The 20,257-nt window shown below is 44.9% G+C and overlaps 1 protein-coding gene across 1 annotated transcript in view; it reads right to left on the bottom strand.

Annotated features, from left to right (window-relative positions):
- Positions 1–2,169: 2,169 nt before the first annotated feature.
- Positions 2,170–20,257, bottom strand: part of LOC115400335 (protocadherin-16-like) — an 86,462-nt gene continuing 68,374 nt past the window's right edge. The window contains exons 6-20 of the mRNA XM_030108140.1: positions 19,500–19,687; positions 19,323–19,419; positions 17,616–17,773; positions 15,391–16,237; positions 11,535–11,774; positions 10,596–10,721; positions 9,789–9,998; positions 8,823–9,689; positions 8,630–8,743; positions 8,345–8,556; positions 7,895–8,046; positions 7,571–7,701; positions 6,957–7,243; positions 6,714–6,855; positions 2,170–6,282 (exon numbers count right to left, since the gene is read on the bottom strand). Coding sequence (XP_029964000.1) covers positions 3,692–6,282; positions 6,714–6,855; positions 6,957–7,243; positions 7,571–7,701; positions 7,895–8,046; positions 8,345–8,556; positions 8,630–8,743; positions 8,823–9,689; positions 9,789–9,998; positions 10,596–10,721; positions 11,535–11,774; positions 15,391–16,237; positions 17,616–17,773; positions 19,323–19,419; positions 19,500–19,687 — 6,362 coding nt within the window. The 3' untranslated portion in view covers positions 2,170–3,691. The remainder of the gene's footprint in view (positions 6,283–6,713; positions 6,856–6,956; positions 7,244–7,570; positions 7,702–7,894; positions 8,047–8,344; positions 8,557–8,629; positions 8,744–8,822; positions 9,690–9,788; positions 9,999–10,595; positions 10,722–11,534; positions 11,775–15,390; positions 16,238–17,615; positions 17,774–19,322; positions 19,420–19,499; positions 19,688–20,257) is intronic.

Raw genomic sequence — 20,257 nt, 5'->3', positions numbered from 1 at the left:
AGGATTTAGCCAGTGTGAAAGAATGGTCTGCTTGCAAATTGAAGAAAGGATCAGGAAGCGCACACCACTATACTATATCTAATATACTGTGAAATACAGAGAGGAGCAACTCGTGTGGAATTTTTCAATTCCCCATATTAGAGGAACGCCACTGAAAACAAATCCAGATAGCACTACATGCTGTGGCTGCTGTGATGACTTAAAGAAGAGATCCCTGGTATCATTTTCTGTCAGCACGGCAGCAGTGATAGGCCCGAAAGAGACACACAGACTGGAAAAGATCCGGCTGGCTCAGACGATTGCATGTTAACAGAGCCGCCTCCTGTGTATCCATTTTGTGTTGACGGGAAAATGATAGATTTCGCTTGGTTTACGCGGAGCCTTTAATTTAAACTTTGAGTAATGGCCTGGCTCTTCCCCTCTTACTCATATCATCTGAGGTCTGCTGTGTACACTGGCCTCCGATCCAAGGTGCTCGGTCTGGGTCACGGCACTCGACTCATAACCTGAGTCTGCCGTGACCCACGCTGAGCCAGTCGTCAGGCCGCCCGACTCCGCCCAGCATTTCAGTTCAGGAAGAGAGAGAAGGGAAAAAAAATACACTCAAAAAAATACACTCATGGGTTCACCTTGGTGTGTGTGCATGTGTAATTTCTTCGAATACCACAAGGTTTAGGTTTCGGCTCCATAACAAGCCAGAGGCGGGCCTTGGCGCAGGCAGAAGAGCTCCCGTCCAGTTTCAGCTCGGTTTCATCAGGCGGTGGGAGTGTGTCCCGCCTCAGGCAGGAGAAAAGTTATGCAATGGGTTCCCATGGCAGGTGTGGGTATTAAAAAAATAACATTATTTTAATCTTCCATGATAAGAAAGTGTGCATCTCGGTAGAATTGAAAACGTTTTTTGTGTACAATGTGAAAATATAGCACATTATGTTTCAAAAGTTTTTTCCTGCTTTTGTGAAGTTCATTATTTGAAGGGCAGAAATGCAGTTCAGTCAGTCCAAATGTAACAGAATAACAGATGAAATTATAATCAGAGCTGAACATTAAGGAAAAACAATGAGCTGACCTGTGATTTTATGCTGCCATGAAATTAGTGTGATGAATGACTTTCAAGTCACGAAACACGCGAATAAGCCCACTTAGTGGATTTAATTTTATGACTGATAAAAGTAGGAGTGCAGGAAAGCTTAAATCCATTACTTCAAATCTGTTCTTACGATCTTGTTTTTTGTTACATCATGCATTCCTATTATGTCTTAATATCACTTAATGGCCATCATTAAATCAGAAACCGTATTTCGTTGTAAAGAGGACAATCCGGCAAAGTTTCTAATCATCTGATTGCCCTGCGGGAGATAAATAGACTGCACTTTGAGAATAATGTGCATTATCTTAATTAGTGGTCTCAAAGCAGTTTTAATATCTGTCATTTACCCTTAAACATATTGGAGAGTGCAAGACATGCATGATTCTCTCCACTTGTCCAAAACTTATGACATCTCAGCCCAGGTGAAGAAACTTTTAAATAATCAATGTTTTGTTTGAAATTTTTACAATTGGCTTGGTGGTTTGACAGGCTGGATTAGAGCGTCTCGCAGGCTGATTCTAACCCATGGGCTTTATGTTTGATACCAATGCACTAGACTGTGTTTTTATCTTAATCATCTCAGCACTGCATCATACCTGGTGGCAAAAATTCTTAAGTCAAAAGCATAAAAATGAAAGAAAAATGACCAGATAACAACCACAAAAAAAAACCGCATGTTAACTGACTGGATGGTTTATGTATCACCACTAATAGAAAATGCAGATGCTCATGTGATCAAAACCAATGTGTAGCGATTGTGTCTCTTTAAAACTGGGTCCAAAAACAGAAAACTGCATTGCTGTTTGGAAGTACAAATCCGGAAACACACAGAGAAGCTATATTGTGATTGCAATCATTGATTAACTAATATTGTGCAGCCTAAATTGACAACTGGGCAAAAGAGCCAATCCATAAACACTTATTGTTGATCCTTTTTCGACATTTCTCCACCTAAACTGTCCTAATCTCAAATCAAGCTTCTTTGAATCCATCCAGCAGGGTGTTAAATGAATGAACTGATCTCAGGATAACACAACACGGGCAACAATGCGATCACAAGTACTTTAATCAGGCACTTTTTGCTGAAAACATTTCTCCGGACAAGCCATGAATGATATGTGTGAACATGTAAGGATTTACAAAGGCGTACACAGTTTGGACAACCAAGAAATGTGAGTGGCAGGTAATACTGTTAAATACAAAACAATACAAACGAGAAGGTAACTTCATTAAATAGGTAGTGTGCATGTATATTTGGCCATGGGCAAAATAGCATCCCTGTAAATGATTTACCAAGCCCCTCCGTTTCTGAGGTGCTGAATGTTTGATATCATTACAGCCTGGAAGTGGGGATTAAGCAAAGACACTAGGTAGTTACAGATTTGGCACATTGTTTTTTTTTTTTTTTAAAGACTGCGGAAAAAACAAAATTATGGATATTAATATCTTGCGGCATAGGCATCTGTGTAAAAACATTAAGTGGAACATTCTCTGGTGGTGTTTGAACATTCGGAAATAAATATTCATATCTTCCTAATACTTCATTGTTAGTTTCATTCTGTTTAGTTCTACTGACAAGAGGGGAGCAATGCGGTTAAAAAACATTCATCGAAGTTTGTCAGTAAATCAATACGAGAAAACTTATACAGACAGAAACATGAGAAACCTGCTGCAACTTTCAGTGTTGCAATAGCTCAAACTTACAGTTTATTTCTTCAACATTTTTCTCAGGAATAATTTATGGCAAGACAAAGGCTGGCTAAGGATTATGCTGTTGATTGAACAAATTATTCCAACAATTGTCACAGCTGCTCGGTGCTCTTTGACGAATACTTTTGCAATGCAGAATGAAAAGCAGTAAGGCTGGTTGTGAAAAATGAAAGCCAACAGACTCCGCAATGTGTCAAGTTTGAATTTTCTTAGTTGGATATGAAAGAGATGAATATTATGGTTCATTATTTCACAACCAGAGATCAAGCATTTGATTCTAAGAAAATCTTATCGCACAATAATCTATTCTGACTGATGTTTCATTTGTTAAAGCAACTATGCCTCTTCTATCAATATTTACAATTATCTCCTATGAGACTCCCAGTCCATAAAGCATTAACAAGGAGATCAAATCCACAAGGTTAATAATTACAGGAGAAACCACAAACTTACAGTACAGACAAGTATACAGTACAAGCTACAAATATACAAATGTTGAAACAGTCTGAAGGTTTGGCAACCTTTGGACACTTTAATGCATTTTATGGAAGTATAAAAATATAAACAATGCTTTTGTACAAAATATTGACATCATGTATGAATCTCCATTCAAATGTGCAAATTAAACACGCATCAACACAAAAACAAGTTTCTTCCATACAGGCATAAACACGCACACCCATTCACACACACAGACACAGACACCTACACACAAAGGCATAGTCCTTTTTTGGCCTGTTAGTCTGTCGTTTTAATTCAAGAAGCACCACAGCTATTTGGACATCTTATTCTTGTTCTACAGAGAATCGCGTTGACTCATTCAGGTTGCTGCTCCCGTGACAATACAGTAGAACGAGTGTGGGACAGCAGTGAATCAGTTTCACCGTCGGGGACCTAAATCCTCAGTTCTGCCTCTTCGCTGTGCTCCAAATGGTGTTCAGTTGTGCTGATCACGGAGGCCGAGGGGCCCTGCGAAACGCTGAAGGGCGTAATTGCAGGAGAGCGAGCTGCCAGCGGTGAAAGAGAGGGGGAGAAGCTTGGAGACATCGCAACCGACGAGATGGATCCCTCAGCGCTGAGGGGAGATCTCCGTAAAGAAGCCAAATGGGGGAACGTCCGCCCTACCGCGGGCTTCGGGGGCACAGTTTTAGCCCCCGGGTGGGCAACTGAAGTTATGAGAGGGGGCGGGTCAATTCTTGACTCTGCTTTAACTTTATGACTGAATGACCTGCGGTTTTGATTGGGAGCAGTTTCATCTTTTAAACGTGCTATTTCAGTGAACACATTTGCTAAGGGCTGGAACTGCGGACACCAGTTTAGCAGGTAGTCCCAGTTGTAGCTGCCCCTCAGCTCCTCGTCGCTGGCCACGATGGCTGTCAGTGAGCCGTCCACCGCCGGCTTTCCATCCTCAGGGAAGGTGTAGTCTTTAGGGCGGGAGATGCTGAGTCCTCTTCCCACGCCCACGTACCCTCCGCCCTCGTCCCGGTAGACTGGCACCTGGCCAGCTAATAGAGTCCCATTCAGACTACCGAGCTTTTTGCCTTTGAACCAGTCTATGGAGGGTTCGCCAGACACGTCCGACAGCTGGTCGGCGTCCTGCTGGATTCCAGAGTCAGGACCTCGGGCAGATATGCGCTCCTGCATTGAGGAAGAGATACTAGAGACTCGAGGGTATTCGTTAATCATTCTGATCTCGTCGTCCTCGGCCGCCTCCGCCTCCGCAGAGCCACGACCGCTGGAGTGCGAGGGGTCCAGGGATCCGCCACGAGTGAAGGGACCCCCGCTGCCGCCAGTCGGCTCAGCTGCGTATCCAGGAAGGGCTTGATGGTAAATCATCTCATTCGCCGCGATCTTTGTCTCCTCAAACTTGTGCAGCAGAGTGCCTGACAACGCTGTTCGCTGATGTGCTTTTCGTTCCTTCTTCCGACGTCTTAATTTAACAAAAAACAGTGCCACAGCAATTATTATCAGGATCACTATGGTCCCGAGTGAAACTGCGATCACGCTGATAAGCAGCATATTCATGTCCGTGGGGAGGCCGAAGGACGTATGGCTCACATCAATGGTGACTTTGGTGGCTGCGGTCCGAGACGCCTCCAGAGGACTGTGAGCGGTCACATCCAGTGTCATCAGGCGTACTTCTCTTTTAGAGCGACTCGCATGTCTACTGTAGCTGTCCATCTTTAAAGAAATGGCCCCAGTTGATTTATTAAGCTCAAAGTAAGGTGATTGATCGGATAACGTGTAGAGGACAATACCATCCACGCCTCCGTCCTCGTCTCTGGCTTGTACTTTGCCAATGATTTCACCTTTCTTTGCTCCCTCAGGCACTTCAAATGAGAACTCGGAGGAGGTAAAAACAGGATCATATTCATCCTCCCCCGTAACATAAACCTGAACGGACACAGTAGCAGAATAGTTTCCAGAATCGACAGCAACAGCCACGAAATGGAAGGAGTGAACCCTCTCAAAGTCAAAAGTGGAGCGAGTGCGCACTTCACCGGAAGTCTGATTGATGAGGAATCCCTCTCTTCCCTCTTTGGAGGTATCCAACATGTGATACCTCAGCTGTCCAAAAACACCTCTGTCATGATCAATAGCATGCAGCATGGTAACTAAGGTGTTGTAGGGCTGGTTTTCCCTGACACTTGCAGTTACTTGTTTCAGGGGAAAGAATGGCCGGTTATCATTAATGTCCTTGACTTCTATACTGACTGGAGCTAAAGTGTAGTGTCCCTGACCATCAGAAGCCTGGACAACGATCGTATGGGACAACTTTGTCTCGCTGTCTAGAGGTCTGTGCAGTCTCAAAGATCCGGTCCACTGGTCCACCTGAAAAAGCCCGGTGTCATCCCCTGAGCTTATCGAGTACTGCACCTCTCCGTTGGGAGCAGAGTCGGGATCAGTGGCAGATAAGTGTAAGATCTCGGTCCCTGCCGCGGTTCCCTCACTCAGTACCACGTTATACTCGCTTCTGCTGAAGGCTGGAGGGTTGTCGTTGGCATCCGTGATACTTATAAGGATAGGCACGCTGGAGCTACGCTGAGGGATCCCACGATCCGACACCACAACAGTCAGGTTGTAATTGGCCACCGCTTCAAAGTCCAGCTTCTCCACCAGGATCAGACTGCCGACTGTCTGGAAACCCCGCCCTTCCAGGAACCGCACGCTGCTTTCAATCTGGAAGGCATTACCCGCGTTGCCACTGGCTATGGCAAAATCAAAACCACAGTTGTCCCGAAAGAGGTCTCCATCGACGGCTTCTAAGGTCAGAATGGTAGATCCAGGAAGTCCATCTTCAGACAAGGTGGCCCTGTACTCCGACTGGTGGAAGATGGGGGCGTTGTCGTTGACATCAGACACTTGTACTTGGACAGTAGCAACGGAGGAAAGAGATGGAGTACCCTGATCCCGTGCCTCTATTACCACCAGGATGGAAGGATTCTCAAAATCAAACTCTGTTTTCTGCTTGACGAACAGAGTACCTGTGAAGAAACAGAGGAAGATGTAAAAAAAAAAAAAAAGAAAAAGAGTAAATAAACAAAACAAAAAGGAATGTAAACACTGGAGACACTGGATCAGTCTTGGACATGTTATTGAAGAAAACATTTGGATCAATTGGACTCTGAAAATACAAAACAACATAGCTTCAGGAAATAACAGCCTTCTTTTATAATGCACTATTTTTAGATCCTATCTCAAGCAAAACATCTGATTCAAGTAACAATAAATGTGGTTTACAATGTCTTTTAATCAACAAAATGATTAAATACTTCGCAATGCTTATTGCAAATATATCCAAAACCCAGACTATTCATCCAAAGAAAGCCCCAGGGAGAATTCTTTGTTTTTCATGTGCTTAAGTGGAGGTCTGGAAAGAAAATGTTTACGAAAAACCTTAACTTTGAAGTCTTACCATTGTTTGGGTCAATGTAGAAGACACCCTTAGTTGAGGACATTATTCTGTAAGTGATCTTTCCGTTTTCCCCAGAGTCGCGGTCCGTGGCTGTGACTGTGATGACCGCACTGCCTGCTGGGAGATGCTCTGAAACCGTTACCTGGTAAAAAAAAACAAACCGTGTGAGTGCAAACCTTACAAAAATACTCAGATGGATTCAGAACGATTCTGATGCACAGAGATTGAAAAAGGTAGTAATACCTGATACAGATCTTGAGTAAAGCTGGGGGCATTATCGTTCACATCATCCACCAGCACGGTCAGGTTGGCCTCGCTTTGATGTTTGGAGTCAGATGAGCGAACTGTCAGAGTGTACCAAGTCCTCTCTTCATAGTCCAGAGCGCCGGTCAGAGACACACCTCCTCCGTAACGATGGATTCCAAACATGCCTTGGCTATTGACATCCGTATGTAGTGTATAAAAGAGGGGCGGCCCAGAATCCACATCGTTTCCGCTCACCTGGGTGATAACTGTGCCTATGAGAGTATCTGTACATGACAACACAGTAGGAAAGAAGGACAGGAAGAGCAGATGTTAAGGTTGCAGTTGAAAATAAACCACAGTGAATCCCAGTGAAAGAGTGGGGGGGGGGGACACCCCCCCAAAAAATATCTTGTGCTTTTTGAAGGAATATCCTGTTCTGGAAAGCCTTGACCTAATAGACAGGAAATGAACAAAGGAACTTGGCAATAACTTGTTTCATAAAAAAGGTCAGACTGTTCTCAGTGAGCCCCGCTGAGCGAGCTGCCAGTGAGTGTGAAGTGAAGCTTTATGATAAGATCGCTGGACTCACTTCCACTGTGAAGCTCACTTACCCTCAGGCACTCGGATGTTGCGAGGCAGGGGAATCATGGGACTGTTGTCGTTGAGGTCGATAATGATGACCGTGAGGGTGGCGGAGCCGGCGAGCCGTGGGGTTCCCCGGTCTGTTGCCGTAACAACAAGCCTGTTGCCACAAAGTGAATGTAGAGATTAGAACAGATAGGTATCAGTGGGGTTTTTTTCTCACAGAAACACGCCAAATTTGGACTTTTTCTTGCATTTATTTTTGCTTCAATCCTTTTCATTGAGAACAAATCCAATCTAACAATCATCCTCAAGCATGATGTGAAACTACAGTGCAGAAAGTGATTACTTACTTTGTCTGAGTCCAGATTTCTCTGTCCATTATAGCTGCGGTGGTGACGCTGCCAGTCAGTGGGTCTATTTTAAACAAGCCACTTATGGATGATGACCGGATGGAGTACGTCACCTGACCGTTCTGACCCTGGTCCCGATCATCTGCTGCAACCTGAGGAAATTACATCCACGTTTTGGAAACAAAAATACAGAGATATTTGTAACAGCTGTCTCAGTGTAACTTGAACTAGTGCTCAATATTGGGTTTGGAAGTCAAGAGTTCATAAGTATTAAGCTGGATAGATGTGGCTTCATGGCACTGATGATTATACAACCTAGTGGAAACACTACAAATACATGTGACTTCGCTGAAAAGATCCAGATTTCTTCAGCATTTAAGCTTCACAGTTAAGAAAAAAAAACCCAAAACATTCAACTAGAATAAACATGTGAGAAAGAGGCTACTGTACCTGGATAATGGGGAAATCGTAGCCTTGTGCCTCTCTGATGTAAGCCACATAGTTCTGGAGTTGGAAACGTGGCAAGTTGTCATTTATGTCCTGCAGGATTAAGTTGACAGCCATGTAGGAGCTGGAGGACGCCGTCTCAGCTTTCACCACAAGGCGGAGTTTTGGGGTCTCCTCATAGTCAAGGCCTTCAGATTTCTGGACCCAGACTTCACCTAATTTTCAAAAATATTGGTGTCACTGAGAGGATTTTAAAATTACTGTGCATGCTGTGGTCTGTGCATTTACCAGTAATGGGGTTTATTCCAAAAGATTGCATTCTGTTTCCACTGAAAATGCTGTAGCTGATGCCAGTTTTGGAGCCATCGGGGTACTGAGCTTGAGTTTGTGTTACGATGGTGCCTTTAAAATTACAATAAAAAAATTCAATTAATTTCACATTACTTTAATAAACAAAAGTGAAAATTTGAAACATTCCAACCTTGAGCGGCATTTTCCTGGAGACTGACATCTCTTGCTGCGCGGGAGAAGCGAATTCCCCTGTAGCTCTGCTCCCGGATATAAACGATAACCACCCCTAAGGAAGACTGAGCCGGGCTTCCCTGGTCCATGGCCTGAACGATCAACGTCCTCTGGCTTTGAGTCAGAGTCTGCAGCTTCTCTGTGGCCTGAATGTCTCCTGTCAGAGAGTTAATGGTGAAGCCCCTCACAGGGTTGGCAAAGCGGTAAAAAACAGACCCGTTAGCCCCAAAGTCTTTGTCCTCGGCCCTCATGGTGGCCAACACTCTGCGGCTGGACACACTACTGGTGGAGATGTTCACAATGAGAGGATCCTGGATGAAGAAAGGCGCGTTGTCGTTCACATCCTGGATGTAGATCGTCACCTGGGCGGTGGAGTTGTGTGGGTTGGCAGGCGAAGAGTCGATGGCGTACACCTCGAAGGTGTAAGAGGCCGTTCTCTCTCGGTCGAGCAGTGCGGCCGTGATGATGCGGCCGGTGCTCTGATCGATGATGAACATGCTCTGAGAGCCCCGGCTCAGAAAGTACATCACCTGGCTGTTAGCGCCCGAGTCCAAGTCGACGGCTTTCACCTCAAGGACCAGCGAGCCGATGGGAACGTCTTCAGAGATGTCCGCGGTGTAGCTGCTGCTCTGGAACTGGGGGCTGTGGTCATTCATGTCCAGAACTGCCACCTCCACAGTGGCGGTGCTGCTCAGTGCAGGCTGGCCCCGGTCCTGCGCTATGACCGTCAAGGTATAACCAGCTGTCTTCTCTCGGTCCAAAGGCCTCGCAGTGGACAATACTCCTGAGTGGCTGTCCAGACGGAAATCTCCAGATGGATCTCCAGCTGGAAGGGGAGCAGTGAATAAAAGGCCTTTTGAGTATGAAATGTTACACAATGTTAATTTAGTGTTGTAGTATTTCTGACGAGAGCAAAGGGCATCACCTGCAATTCTATAGACAATCTTCTGGCTGTCTCCTGCGTCCGGGTCAGTGGCTCTCAGGGTGAACAGCGGTAACGCCTTCATGTTTTCAGGCACCTCGATGGTGTAGTAGAGACGTCCAAAAACAGGGGCGTTGTCATTGACATCCAGCACGTTGATATTCACTGTGGCTTTAGCATAGTTTGGTGGGAGGCCTCCATCTTTTGCATAAACTGGAGGAAAGAAACATTAAATGTGAGAATAAATAGCATGTGATCACATTTGGATGTTAGAAAACAACTTTATGCATCTTTTTACTTTTTTTTATTTTTCATCCATTCCATACACATCCAACATAAAAAATTGACGCATTAATGCCAATTAATCCATCATCATGATTAATCTGATGACAAATTTTAACGCAGTTAATCAATCTGCAGTGCAGAATGACTCAAAATTTGTGAATTGTCTGTTGCAATGCATTTTGGGAAGTTTGTCCAAACAGATTATCACACATGTGTGAAAGGTCAGTTGATCCGGTAAAGACAGAACTGACCAATTCCATATGGAAGACGCCAAACTGTACGTTTGCCCTCTCGATGGGAAATTTGAGTACAAAAAAACCTCAGACAGAACAGTCGACCGGCACAAAGTGTTATGCACACTGAATGTTCTGAGTTGCAGGTAATATTGTAAATAAGAAAAAGACAGCTCTTCCTCTTCATTTAATCGTGATCAATCTAAATTAATCCAATCTGATTAAAAACTGTAATCGTTCCAGACCATTAACATGTACCATGTGTGTACCATGCCGTGTGTGTGGGTCTCACCTGTGACAGAGTAGACGTCCTGAACTTCTCTGTCCAGAGACTTAGTGGTTGTTATGACACCTGTGACTGGATTGATGCTAAAACCATCGTGTGAGATGCCTCCATATGTCACCTGCCCATTGGATCCTACAGAGAAACGGGTTAATTAGAAAAAAAATGTAAAAATGTCAGTCCATTGACAAAACGTTAATGCAACCCTACAAGCCAAGGCCACTAATCAATAAAGAAGAGAATATATTTGAATTTCTCTTGTCAATAGCGTGTGTATTGTGAAGTCTGCTGTTTCAGCAGTGACGACCGTCCCTCAGGTGTCTAGATGACAGATTGTGCGTTCGGAGAAAGCAGCCTGGTAACCTCACCTGTTTACTCCACTCACTGCTTTCCAGCAGAACGTTTATAACCCTTCTAGTTTATGTGCTCCTGACTAAGATCAGGAGAATGTACTCTCTCTGTGGCCTGCAACCCCCCACCTTTCTTTGTAGTCTTCAATTAAAACCAACTGTTGATGTCTGTAATGTGAACATGGAATCAGCACATGGCTACAAAGAATTAAAGACATTTGACAGAGAAAACTGCTGCTTCAGCAGTTACTCTATTGTGTCCACATACACACACACACACACACACACACACACACACACACACACACACACACACGCACACACACACACACAGCAGGGTAAATCAATGTTTTTTTGTTTTTTTCAAATCTTGATCTTAAAACCACAAACTCTACTCTAATTACACTTTTGGATTATACTTACCATGCCAATGCCTGCAATTTTAAAACCTAGTACTATGTGATTACTAAGATAAACTAATCATGTTTCACCAACAAATTGCCCGGTCTGACATTTGGGCGACTGCATAAGTCAGTCTGAACGGAACGAAATCTTCAAAAGCTGCAGTAAGTAGGTCATTTTCCACGGTGGAGCTCACCTTGGTCGAGATCAGAGGCAGACACTGTCAGCACACTCGTTCCTGCAGGTTGGTTCTCCGAGACCTGAGCCTCGTACTGGCCCTCCTCGAACCAGGGCGCCTCATCGTTAACATCAATCACATGGACACAGAGCAGCTGGCTGGACGAGTGCTGGGGTATCCCATGATCCTCGGCAATTACCGTGAGGTTGAAGATGTCCTGCTCCTCACGGTCCAGAGGTTTGAAAATAGACAGGGAGCCTTTAAAGAAGAATCAAGGGCAAAGTGTGATGAGAGATCCTGTGTGTGTACGTCATTTCACGCCAACTCTGCATGACAACTGCGTTATAAAAACATACTATCAAAGGGCAATAAAACACACCACTCTCCACCACCGTGCGTAGTCGAGTTATTTAAAAAGCGAGTGTGAAACGCTGTCGTGTGAGGGCTGAATCAGAGCTAATCTCCTCCTCACACACAACTCTGCCTACCTGAGTGCTACCACCGCCGCCGCTGCTGTAACAGCCCAAACGGTCTGGCCGCAGTTTACGAGATTTTCCACTGGAGAACGCCGCAGCCATCGGGAAAGGAGCAGTAAACACACGCTCTAGACACGCAACAGCCAGGCTTGCCGTGCTCAGTAGAAATTAGGGGCACCCTCGCCTTTTCATTATCCTGCCCTGAGAGGGTAGCACTTGCATTGATTAAATTTCAATTTCATGCTTTAAAATGAGACACAACTGTTAAAGACGGGATGAATCAAAGCTGTTTTTGCTTTTAAATTCTTTGTGTGTGCGTGTTTTTCACTCTGTCGTGCTAGGACAGAGATAACTTGCCCCTCAGCTTTTAATCTGGGATAAGTTACAGGCTGGAATTATTTCAACCGAAAATTGATTCCTCTGCGATCGTGCTGAGGTCCGTGATAACACCGCGGCAGTGGAAAACACAGTGAGAACACAGCGGAGCGTCTTTTTTTAGGATGTTTTATAATTCCACTATCATGAGCCCATGCGTGGTTTGTGGCGCCAACGCTTTGGACTCGAGAGCGCTGGCTACTTGAGGTTGCTGGGACAACAAACACATGCGTCTTGCCTTCCAGGCCGAACTCATTCATCATCATTTGATGTGTTAATCTCTAACTGGTGTTGTCTTTTTACAGAGGAGCCGCTCGCCACATCGCCAGCGCACTTTCCCCTCGGCTCCACAAGTGAAATTAATGAGCTCTCCTCTGACACTGAGTGATGGGAATATGTCTGACTGGCTGACAGCTAAAAATAGCTCGATAGTTCTCTCTATTGTGGCTGGCTGTGATGTCTAAGTAAAATGAAAACAGAGCGTGCAGGGGTAGTTCCAGGGTCACAGGTCAGCGACCCCAAGACGGGAGCGAAGCACGTGCGCCGAGGATTAACACTGTCATTATTTTAACAAATAGCCCGCGCGCATGGAAACGCTTCAAGATGAGCCTACACACCGAGCGACGGAGGCAGCGACATGTTTCCACCCCCCAAAAGCTGCTCCGGGGGGGAGGGGGGGCGTCCTGCCACTTGAAGGGGAGGGCGGAGCAAACTTCCACACGTGTCTCAAACACCACAACAAAGCCCACAGGACCAAATAGCCCAAGGTCAGCGTTGACTAAGTGACGGACTCTGATGCAAGCACACAAACACTTACGCGCATGCCTACACGCACACGTACACACACGTGCGCACACATAAACACGCGTAACTGATCCCCGCTCTAATGGTTCCCAGAAGCCCGAGCAGGAGGTTCTTTGGTCTTTCATGGGAATAGATCTACAATAACAGATGATGGGCTGTTGTATGTGTGTGTGTGTGTGTGTGTGTGTGTGTGTGTGTGTGTGTGTGTGTGTGTGTGTGTGTGTGTGTGTGCTTGCACATTCTCCTGTGTGTGCGTTCAATATTTGGCAGGCTGCTCCGTCTGGCCTCCAACTGAGAGAAATAAGTCATGATAGGTGAAGTAAGAGTTGTGCTGTACTTAGAAGTGAGGATAAAGAGTTTGTGTGTTAATGGAGGAGACGGTGTTGCGAATATTTTGCACGCCCACGTAGTGGGTTCACACACACACACACACACACACACACACACACACACACACACACACACACACACACACACATACATGCAGTGCAGAACGAAACGTAGAAGGCCCACTAATGCTCAAAATGTTCATGAAACTTGCCAAATAGAGGAAAATAGATGCATGCCTGTTCGCCTGTTTCAACAGTGAATGCGTCATCTTTTGTCAGGAATTTGAGCTTCAGTGCTCCCAACACATGCTTTAGTCATAAAAAACATTAAAAAAAGCAAAATGGTTGGAAATTGAGTAAACAGCTTAAGGGAGAAATTTTATAAAGCAGCCGTGATAAGGCTTTGAAAAATAACTTATCTGCTTTGTGCAGCGTTGAAAATGTGATCTGACACGGTTTGAGTCATAATGTATATGAAAGACTCACATGTGAAATATTGTAAATTTGATGCAAAGATATGCTGTGAGAGGCTGCAAATACAGAGAAAAAAATTATTTTAAAAAAGAACTTCACATCTAACGTTGCCTTGAATCTGGTTCCACACTGAAGAGATTTGGTTTTGAAGAATATTTCAGTTATTAAGCAAGTGGCTCTGACTAATGTAACGACATTACTGAACAAAGCACCACTGAGAAATTACAGTTTTTTGGAAGGCAGTAATGGTTGGTTAAATGACCAAAGTATTTGAGTTTTACTGGAGTGTGTTGTTTCTCCTTTGATCTGAAGTGTGCAGTATTGACTGAGGCTTGCCTCAGCAGTAAAAGACAAAGCCTCTCTTCATCACGCGTCATTCTGATTGTGTGGAAATGGTGTGTCTTTTGATTGTGTAAAAAAAAAACATGTTTTAGTTTTGTATTGAACATTGTGGGTGTCAAACATTTCAATTCAAGTGTAACACATACAGCACAATGTCATCTTGTGTGACCCAGACCAGTAAAACAGTGCCATAATAACCTTAGATATTAAAGTTTATCTTTGTTGTGGCAGAGTGCATGATGTCTATATTTGTGAAACCAAACAATTACTAAAAAAATTGTATACAATCTCAATGTAAAGCCAATTTTAGTGTTACCTTAAGATGCGAAATATATTCAAATTTCCTGAAAACTTCTCCTACAGCTGTTGCATTATGCATAATTTTAGAAACTCGCAAGTTGCCAAAAAAAAAAATCAATGTTTTCCTTGAAATGTTTACAATTTGCTTGGCAGACTGGTGGGGTGGAATGGAGCATCTTGCAGGCCGCTTTTGGCCCGCGGGCCTTAAGTTTGACACCCCTGCATTAGACAGTGATAAGGAAAATCAATGTGCATAACACCCAGTATCTGGTGAATCTGAATGCAACTGGAACACGTCTCAACAGTCTGTGTGTCTTAACGATGGTTTATGATAAAAAAAAAAAAAAACTTTCTTTGATGTAAGTCTTGGCCCATTTCCTTCAAAGTAGTCGCTGAAACACAGCTCAGAGCGATCATGCCACGCTTGTAGCTCTCTTTTGCCAAGTGTGTCACACACCATCTGTGTTCTGTGCCACAGTGCCAAAACGGTGCACCTTCAGCTTGAACTTATTTGAAGAAGGAGGAAAAAACATCCAAAATGGACAGGAAAAAAAAGGGTGGGGAGTGATGACTCTGTCTGCACGGGCCAAAAACTGAAGTGTCTGTAAGACATTCTGCACTGATAATGAATCATCGAAGTCCACAAAATGCTGAGAAACAGCTGTGAAACTTGAATCAGGTAGGTTTTTTTTCCCCCACTGACAGATTGAGTCCCACAGGTTTTCGATCACACTTCGTACTGTGTGTTATCACTGCAGGTGATTATATTCTTACCAGTGTTTGGGTTGAGGCTGAACGTCCCTGCAGTGTTTCCTGACTGGATCCTGTAAGTCACCCGGCCGTTCTCTCCTTGGTCGGCGTCCCTGGCCATGACGTAGAGGACCACGAAGCCCACCGGCTGGTCCTCCATCACGCTCACGGCCGTCGGCGATATGAACGCGGGCGGATTGTCGTTCTCGTCGGTTATGTATATCCTGGCCGTGACGGAGCTCCAGCGCCTTTCGCCGACATCGGGGGCCGAATCCGTCGCCCTGACGACCAGGATCAGACTGGAGGTGGCCTCGTGGTCCAACTGCCGGTCCAGAGACAGAACCCCAGTCGAGGGGTCGAGGGACAGCAGCCCGGAGACGTCCGGCGACTGGTGGAGAATGGAATACACCAGCTCGCTGTTGGGCCCGCTGCCGTCCTTATCCTGTGCCTGGAAAGTATAGAGGGACGAGCCGGGCTCCATGCTCTCAGAGATGACCACCGTGATGGGGTCCTCGGGGAACTGCGGAGTGTGGTCGTTGCTGTCTTCTATGTCGATGTCCAGGTGAACGAGGGTGCTGCTGGGAGGAGCCCGCGAGAAGTCGTCCACCTCGATCTGCAAGCTGTACCGCGCGTCCCGCTCATAGTCGAGAGGACGAGCCAGGAAGACGTCCCCGGTCAGACGGTCCACCACGAAGGTCCCGTCTCGATCCGTACCCCCCACCACCGTGTAGGTCACCTCGCCCTCCGCCGACGGCCCGCGGTCGTGCAGGCGCACCGAGCCCACGACGGAGCCGGGCTTGGCCTCCTCCACCGAGTTGAAGGACAGGGAGAGCGAGTTGGTCTTTGTTGGAGGTCTGTTCATGCTGATTACCTGCAATAAAGAGAGAAACACATACATGTGAGCCAGAGAGACTTTACAGTGGATCTAATTCTCCACTGAGATACCCGGTGCTAACTTTAGTCAGCAAATTTTAATACATAATGAAAAGACTTTATGGTTTTTTTCGGCAAAGCGAAAGCAGATTTTGTTCACTTCGGTCCGCGTTGCTGTGTGTGTTCACTGGAATAAATGAAATCAGTTACAAGAGGTTTTTATAGGCTTTTACAGACATGGCTGCTAATGTTAATCTGACTTGCATGTCGGTGCCAGGAAAAATAATAGATGAAAAAGTAATAGAATCAGAGGATGAAATAAAGAAACCCAGCCGTATTCCTGCGCTCTGTGTAGCTTCACACTTCTTCTGATGAGCAGCTGAAGTGTCTTCAGAGACACTTCGCCATTATTACCACTCTGCATTGTCAGAAAAGATCACACAACACATTGTTTAAATAAAACTTTGTCTTTGAGACAAGCAGAGAAGATTTTAAAAAGGAGGAGAGAGAGGGACACGCACTGCTGCTCACATCTTTTGCGTAATTACAGACAGAGCTGTTGAAGCCTGATGGACGGATTTGGATATTTACCATCCTACAGCACATTTCCCACAGTTAGTAGGCACTTGAAAGAAAAATGATGCTAAGTTTGTTGACAAGCTGTAAATTGGTTCCACGTTAGATGGAAAAGGAGCGCTCCAAAAATAAATTGGTATGGTCTCTTCTTATTATTTATGGATTTAAGATAGATTACTCCAAAAGGAATGATTAAAGGAAATTACGCCAATACGTCACCGGGCAAGAAAAACACTGCACTGTTTAATCCAATTAACTAATAATTATGAATTACATTTTTTCGTGATTGGAAAAAAAGGGAATGCTGGAGCTGTTTATGTGGCAGCTCTATTTTCCTGGAACCTACAAATCTCGGTCCTTCCAGGGTTCTTCCATTGTCCCCTTTCTGTTCTATATTAAATATTAACTTGAATTACCCCTCAATAACGCCGTGTTTTACGTGGAGTGCACAGCACTACTGCTCCTTGCAAGAGGGGCTACTGTATTAAAAAAGTGTTGAAGTCATTGAGAATGACCTTGATCAGAGCGCGCTACAGCTGGACCTCATCAAAAGCCAGCTGGGAGTATTTGATTCAGACCCACTTTTCCATTTCAGATAGAAATTTTCCTTTTGAAAATCCGCAGGGGAAGAAAAGGGAGGGAATGGGAGGGGACGCTGTCAGAAGTGAGGCTGATGTGTCTGCAGCTCGTCTGAGAGGCCCGCAGACACGGATCCTCTCAGCTCCGGCTCCATTCTTTGATACTAAAGAGGTGAGCGCTGAGGGTGTTTGTGCTGGCCGGGCTCCAGTTTAGACTCTGACCTGAACGATGAGGGAGCAGGAGGTGCTGCGAGGGGGCAGTCCTCTGTCAGTGGCCGTCACCGTCAGGGCGTACTCGGCCCGTTCCGAGTGGCTGAGAGGGGAGGACGAGCGCAGCTCACCCGTGCTGGGGTTCAAAGAGAAACGCTCGGCCCGTGGCCCTGGGAGAAAGAAACCACACTTTAATGTCAGATGAGGTAAATGAGGAGGCTCGATTAACAGCAGAAAACCTTCGATTAAAAGATATTTTCAGATACATGTGAAAGATGGGACTCATCAGGGTAGCCTTTATCCCCCCATCAGGGATCGTATACCACTTTCAAGTCAATATAATTTTGTTAAATTCAATCAATTAAAGCCTTGAAGATTTCAGACTCTCATAACTACCCTTCAGATGCCATGTCTGGGATATTAGTATATTGCCAGATGGTCGGATTGACCTCAGCTTGGGGGTAGCAGCATTAAATCCAGAGCATTACCAGCAGGATGGGTCAAGTGTCACCAATGCTGTTGGTTTTAACAGCGTTTTGCAATAAGAGACGTGATATAAGCCCTTCAATTAGGCTATTTAGGTACCAGTTTAAATCTATTAATTTAATCATTTGTTTTTCAAACCAAAAATTAAAGAAACGGCACGGATAAGAAAATACAAAGTGAGGAGAAAATGCGTGTAAATTCTCATTGCTAGCCATTCTCATGCCGTTAAGACAAATAAATGCACATAAGTTTGTGCAAACGCTAAATTTGTGCAAGCAAATACAAAACAGTCACTATCAATAATGAAAAACTTATTACAGAAGTGTTTCATACTTTTTTGTAGACATCACCATTCTCTGTGGTAAAAATGTCTTTTATTCTTTTACTGTAGCTTCTGCAACTTCCTCCAAAGTGATTAATTAATGAGCTCATGTCAAACAACACAACCAGTCAATGTGTACGTTACTTCTAATTGTCTGTCAAAATTAGGATTGCTACATAGCTGCGTTACTGTCCAGTTCCAGTGGCACGCCAGCTGAGCTGTCAGATCTGCATGGGTCAGTCTAATGACTGATCCACTCATTAAGCTCAGCTGAAGTTACATCAGTCAAACGGTGGGGCCACGCGTTGTTTCTGGTCCGTTTGACTTCATCAATCCTTATTAAAGTCCACATTGCTCCCGCATGGAGGATGGAAATGGCTGCAGTGCATAACTCAGCGCAGCACTCGCTCTTGAAAGAAATGGATTTGTCAATGAATGACAAGAAGAAGAAGCAGCTACTAAAAAGCTGAAATAAGCCACAAACACGTCAAAAGCAGCACATAGCTCTTAAAAGGGTTATCCAGGATCTGGACGAAAGTGTTGGCCAGCTTTTAATACTGAGGCTACTGCAGCGTGTCAGGGAGCAGGATAGAGAGAGACAGCAGCTTCACAAACGCTTCCAAGATCAAGTAAATTAACAAACTCAGAAACTTCACTGTTTGTAACTCAAGTGATTTTACATTAGTAATCCTAAAAAGTGTGACATGACAGAAACTTCTTACTATGTAATGTAATGCATTATTCACCACAGTGGCTGCATTGGAGCGCTAAGCAGATGTAAATCACTGAATAAAGTGTCAAAACAACATGAGACAAAATAACTCCAGGATCAACAACTGCTAAAACTTTTCTGACATGTGGATCGCATATTCAAATTAACAGTCGAGTGTTTCATCTGATGACTGAAGTACCTGACAGAGAGTAGAACACAGTGCCGTTCTCCCCTTCATCAGGGTCTTTGGCCTGCAGTGTCCCCAGCACGACCCCGGAAGACTGACTTTCTGTCACCTGGGGGTTAAAAATCAAACCCACATCAGTCAGTACATGACGACGTTTCATCCGGCGCTCACCAGCGTTTGTTTGATCACCTGTATGATGATGTGTTTCCCTGACTGAGTGTGTGTAAAAGCAGGCTGGTTGTCATTGTCATCCAGAACAGTGATGAAGGCTGTGCCCGTGGCGCTATGCGGGGGCGAGCCCCCGTCCTGCACCACCACCACCAGCTGGTAGCTCGACTGCTGCTCTCGATCCAGAGTCATCCTTGTGCTGATCTCACCTGGGGAGACGGATGAGAGGGAGTTTATGCAGAGGCGCTCGTCCACCGGAATGATGATGAGAGACTGAGGAGCTCCGTGTGCTTTGATCAACGACACAGTAATAGACTGAGATGAACATACACACATATGAAGAAGGATTCTGGAAGCCTGCAGACACTGTAGAAACTCTGCCAGAAAGTGATCACAAATCATATCTTCAGTCTCCACCCACAGACTAACAGGCTCAGCAGGCCAATTAGAGCTCAGCGAGATGCTCTGCGGTACTGTCACCATCATCTGACTAATTTATGAATGTAGGGAAGGAGAAACTGTAGGCTCTCATCTTTCAGAGATGACTCAGGAAGTTGACTTACTGCTTTTTTTTTCTCCCCCACAACAACAAGAAAAGTATTTTTGGTGACACACATACAGCTTTTCAGATGGTGCCAGTGCTATTTTTTTTTACATGTCAGATTTATGTCTCATGTAAAAAAAGAACTGCTTTTCTTTAAGTATCTCATCAACTAACTAATCCAAAAGGTATTCAGAACTACACTGATAATAATTTCTGGGTTAGGGATGTTTCAGTG

This window comes from Salarias fasciatus, chromosome 14, assembly GCF_902148845.1.
Source record: "Salarias fasciatus chromosome 14, fSalaFa1.1, whole genome shotgun sequence".
Lineage (NCBI taxonomy): Eukaryota > Metazoa > Chordata > Actinopteri > Blenniiformes > Blenniidae > Salarias > Salarias fasciatus.
Note: the sequence above shows the minus strand (reverse complement) of the source record. Positions and strands in the feature narration are given on the sequence as shown.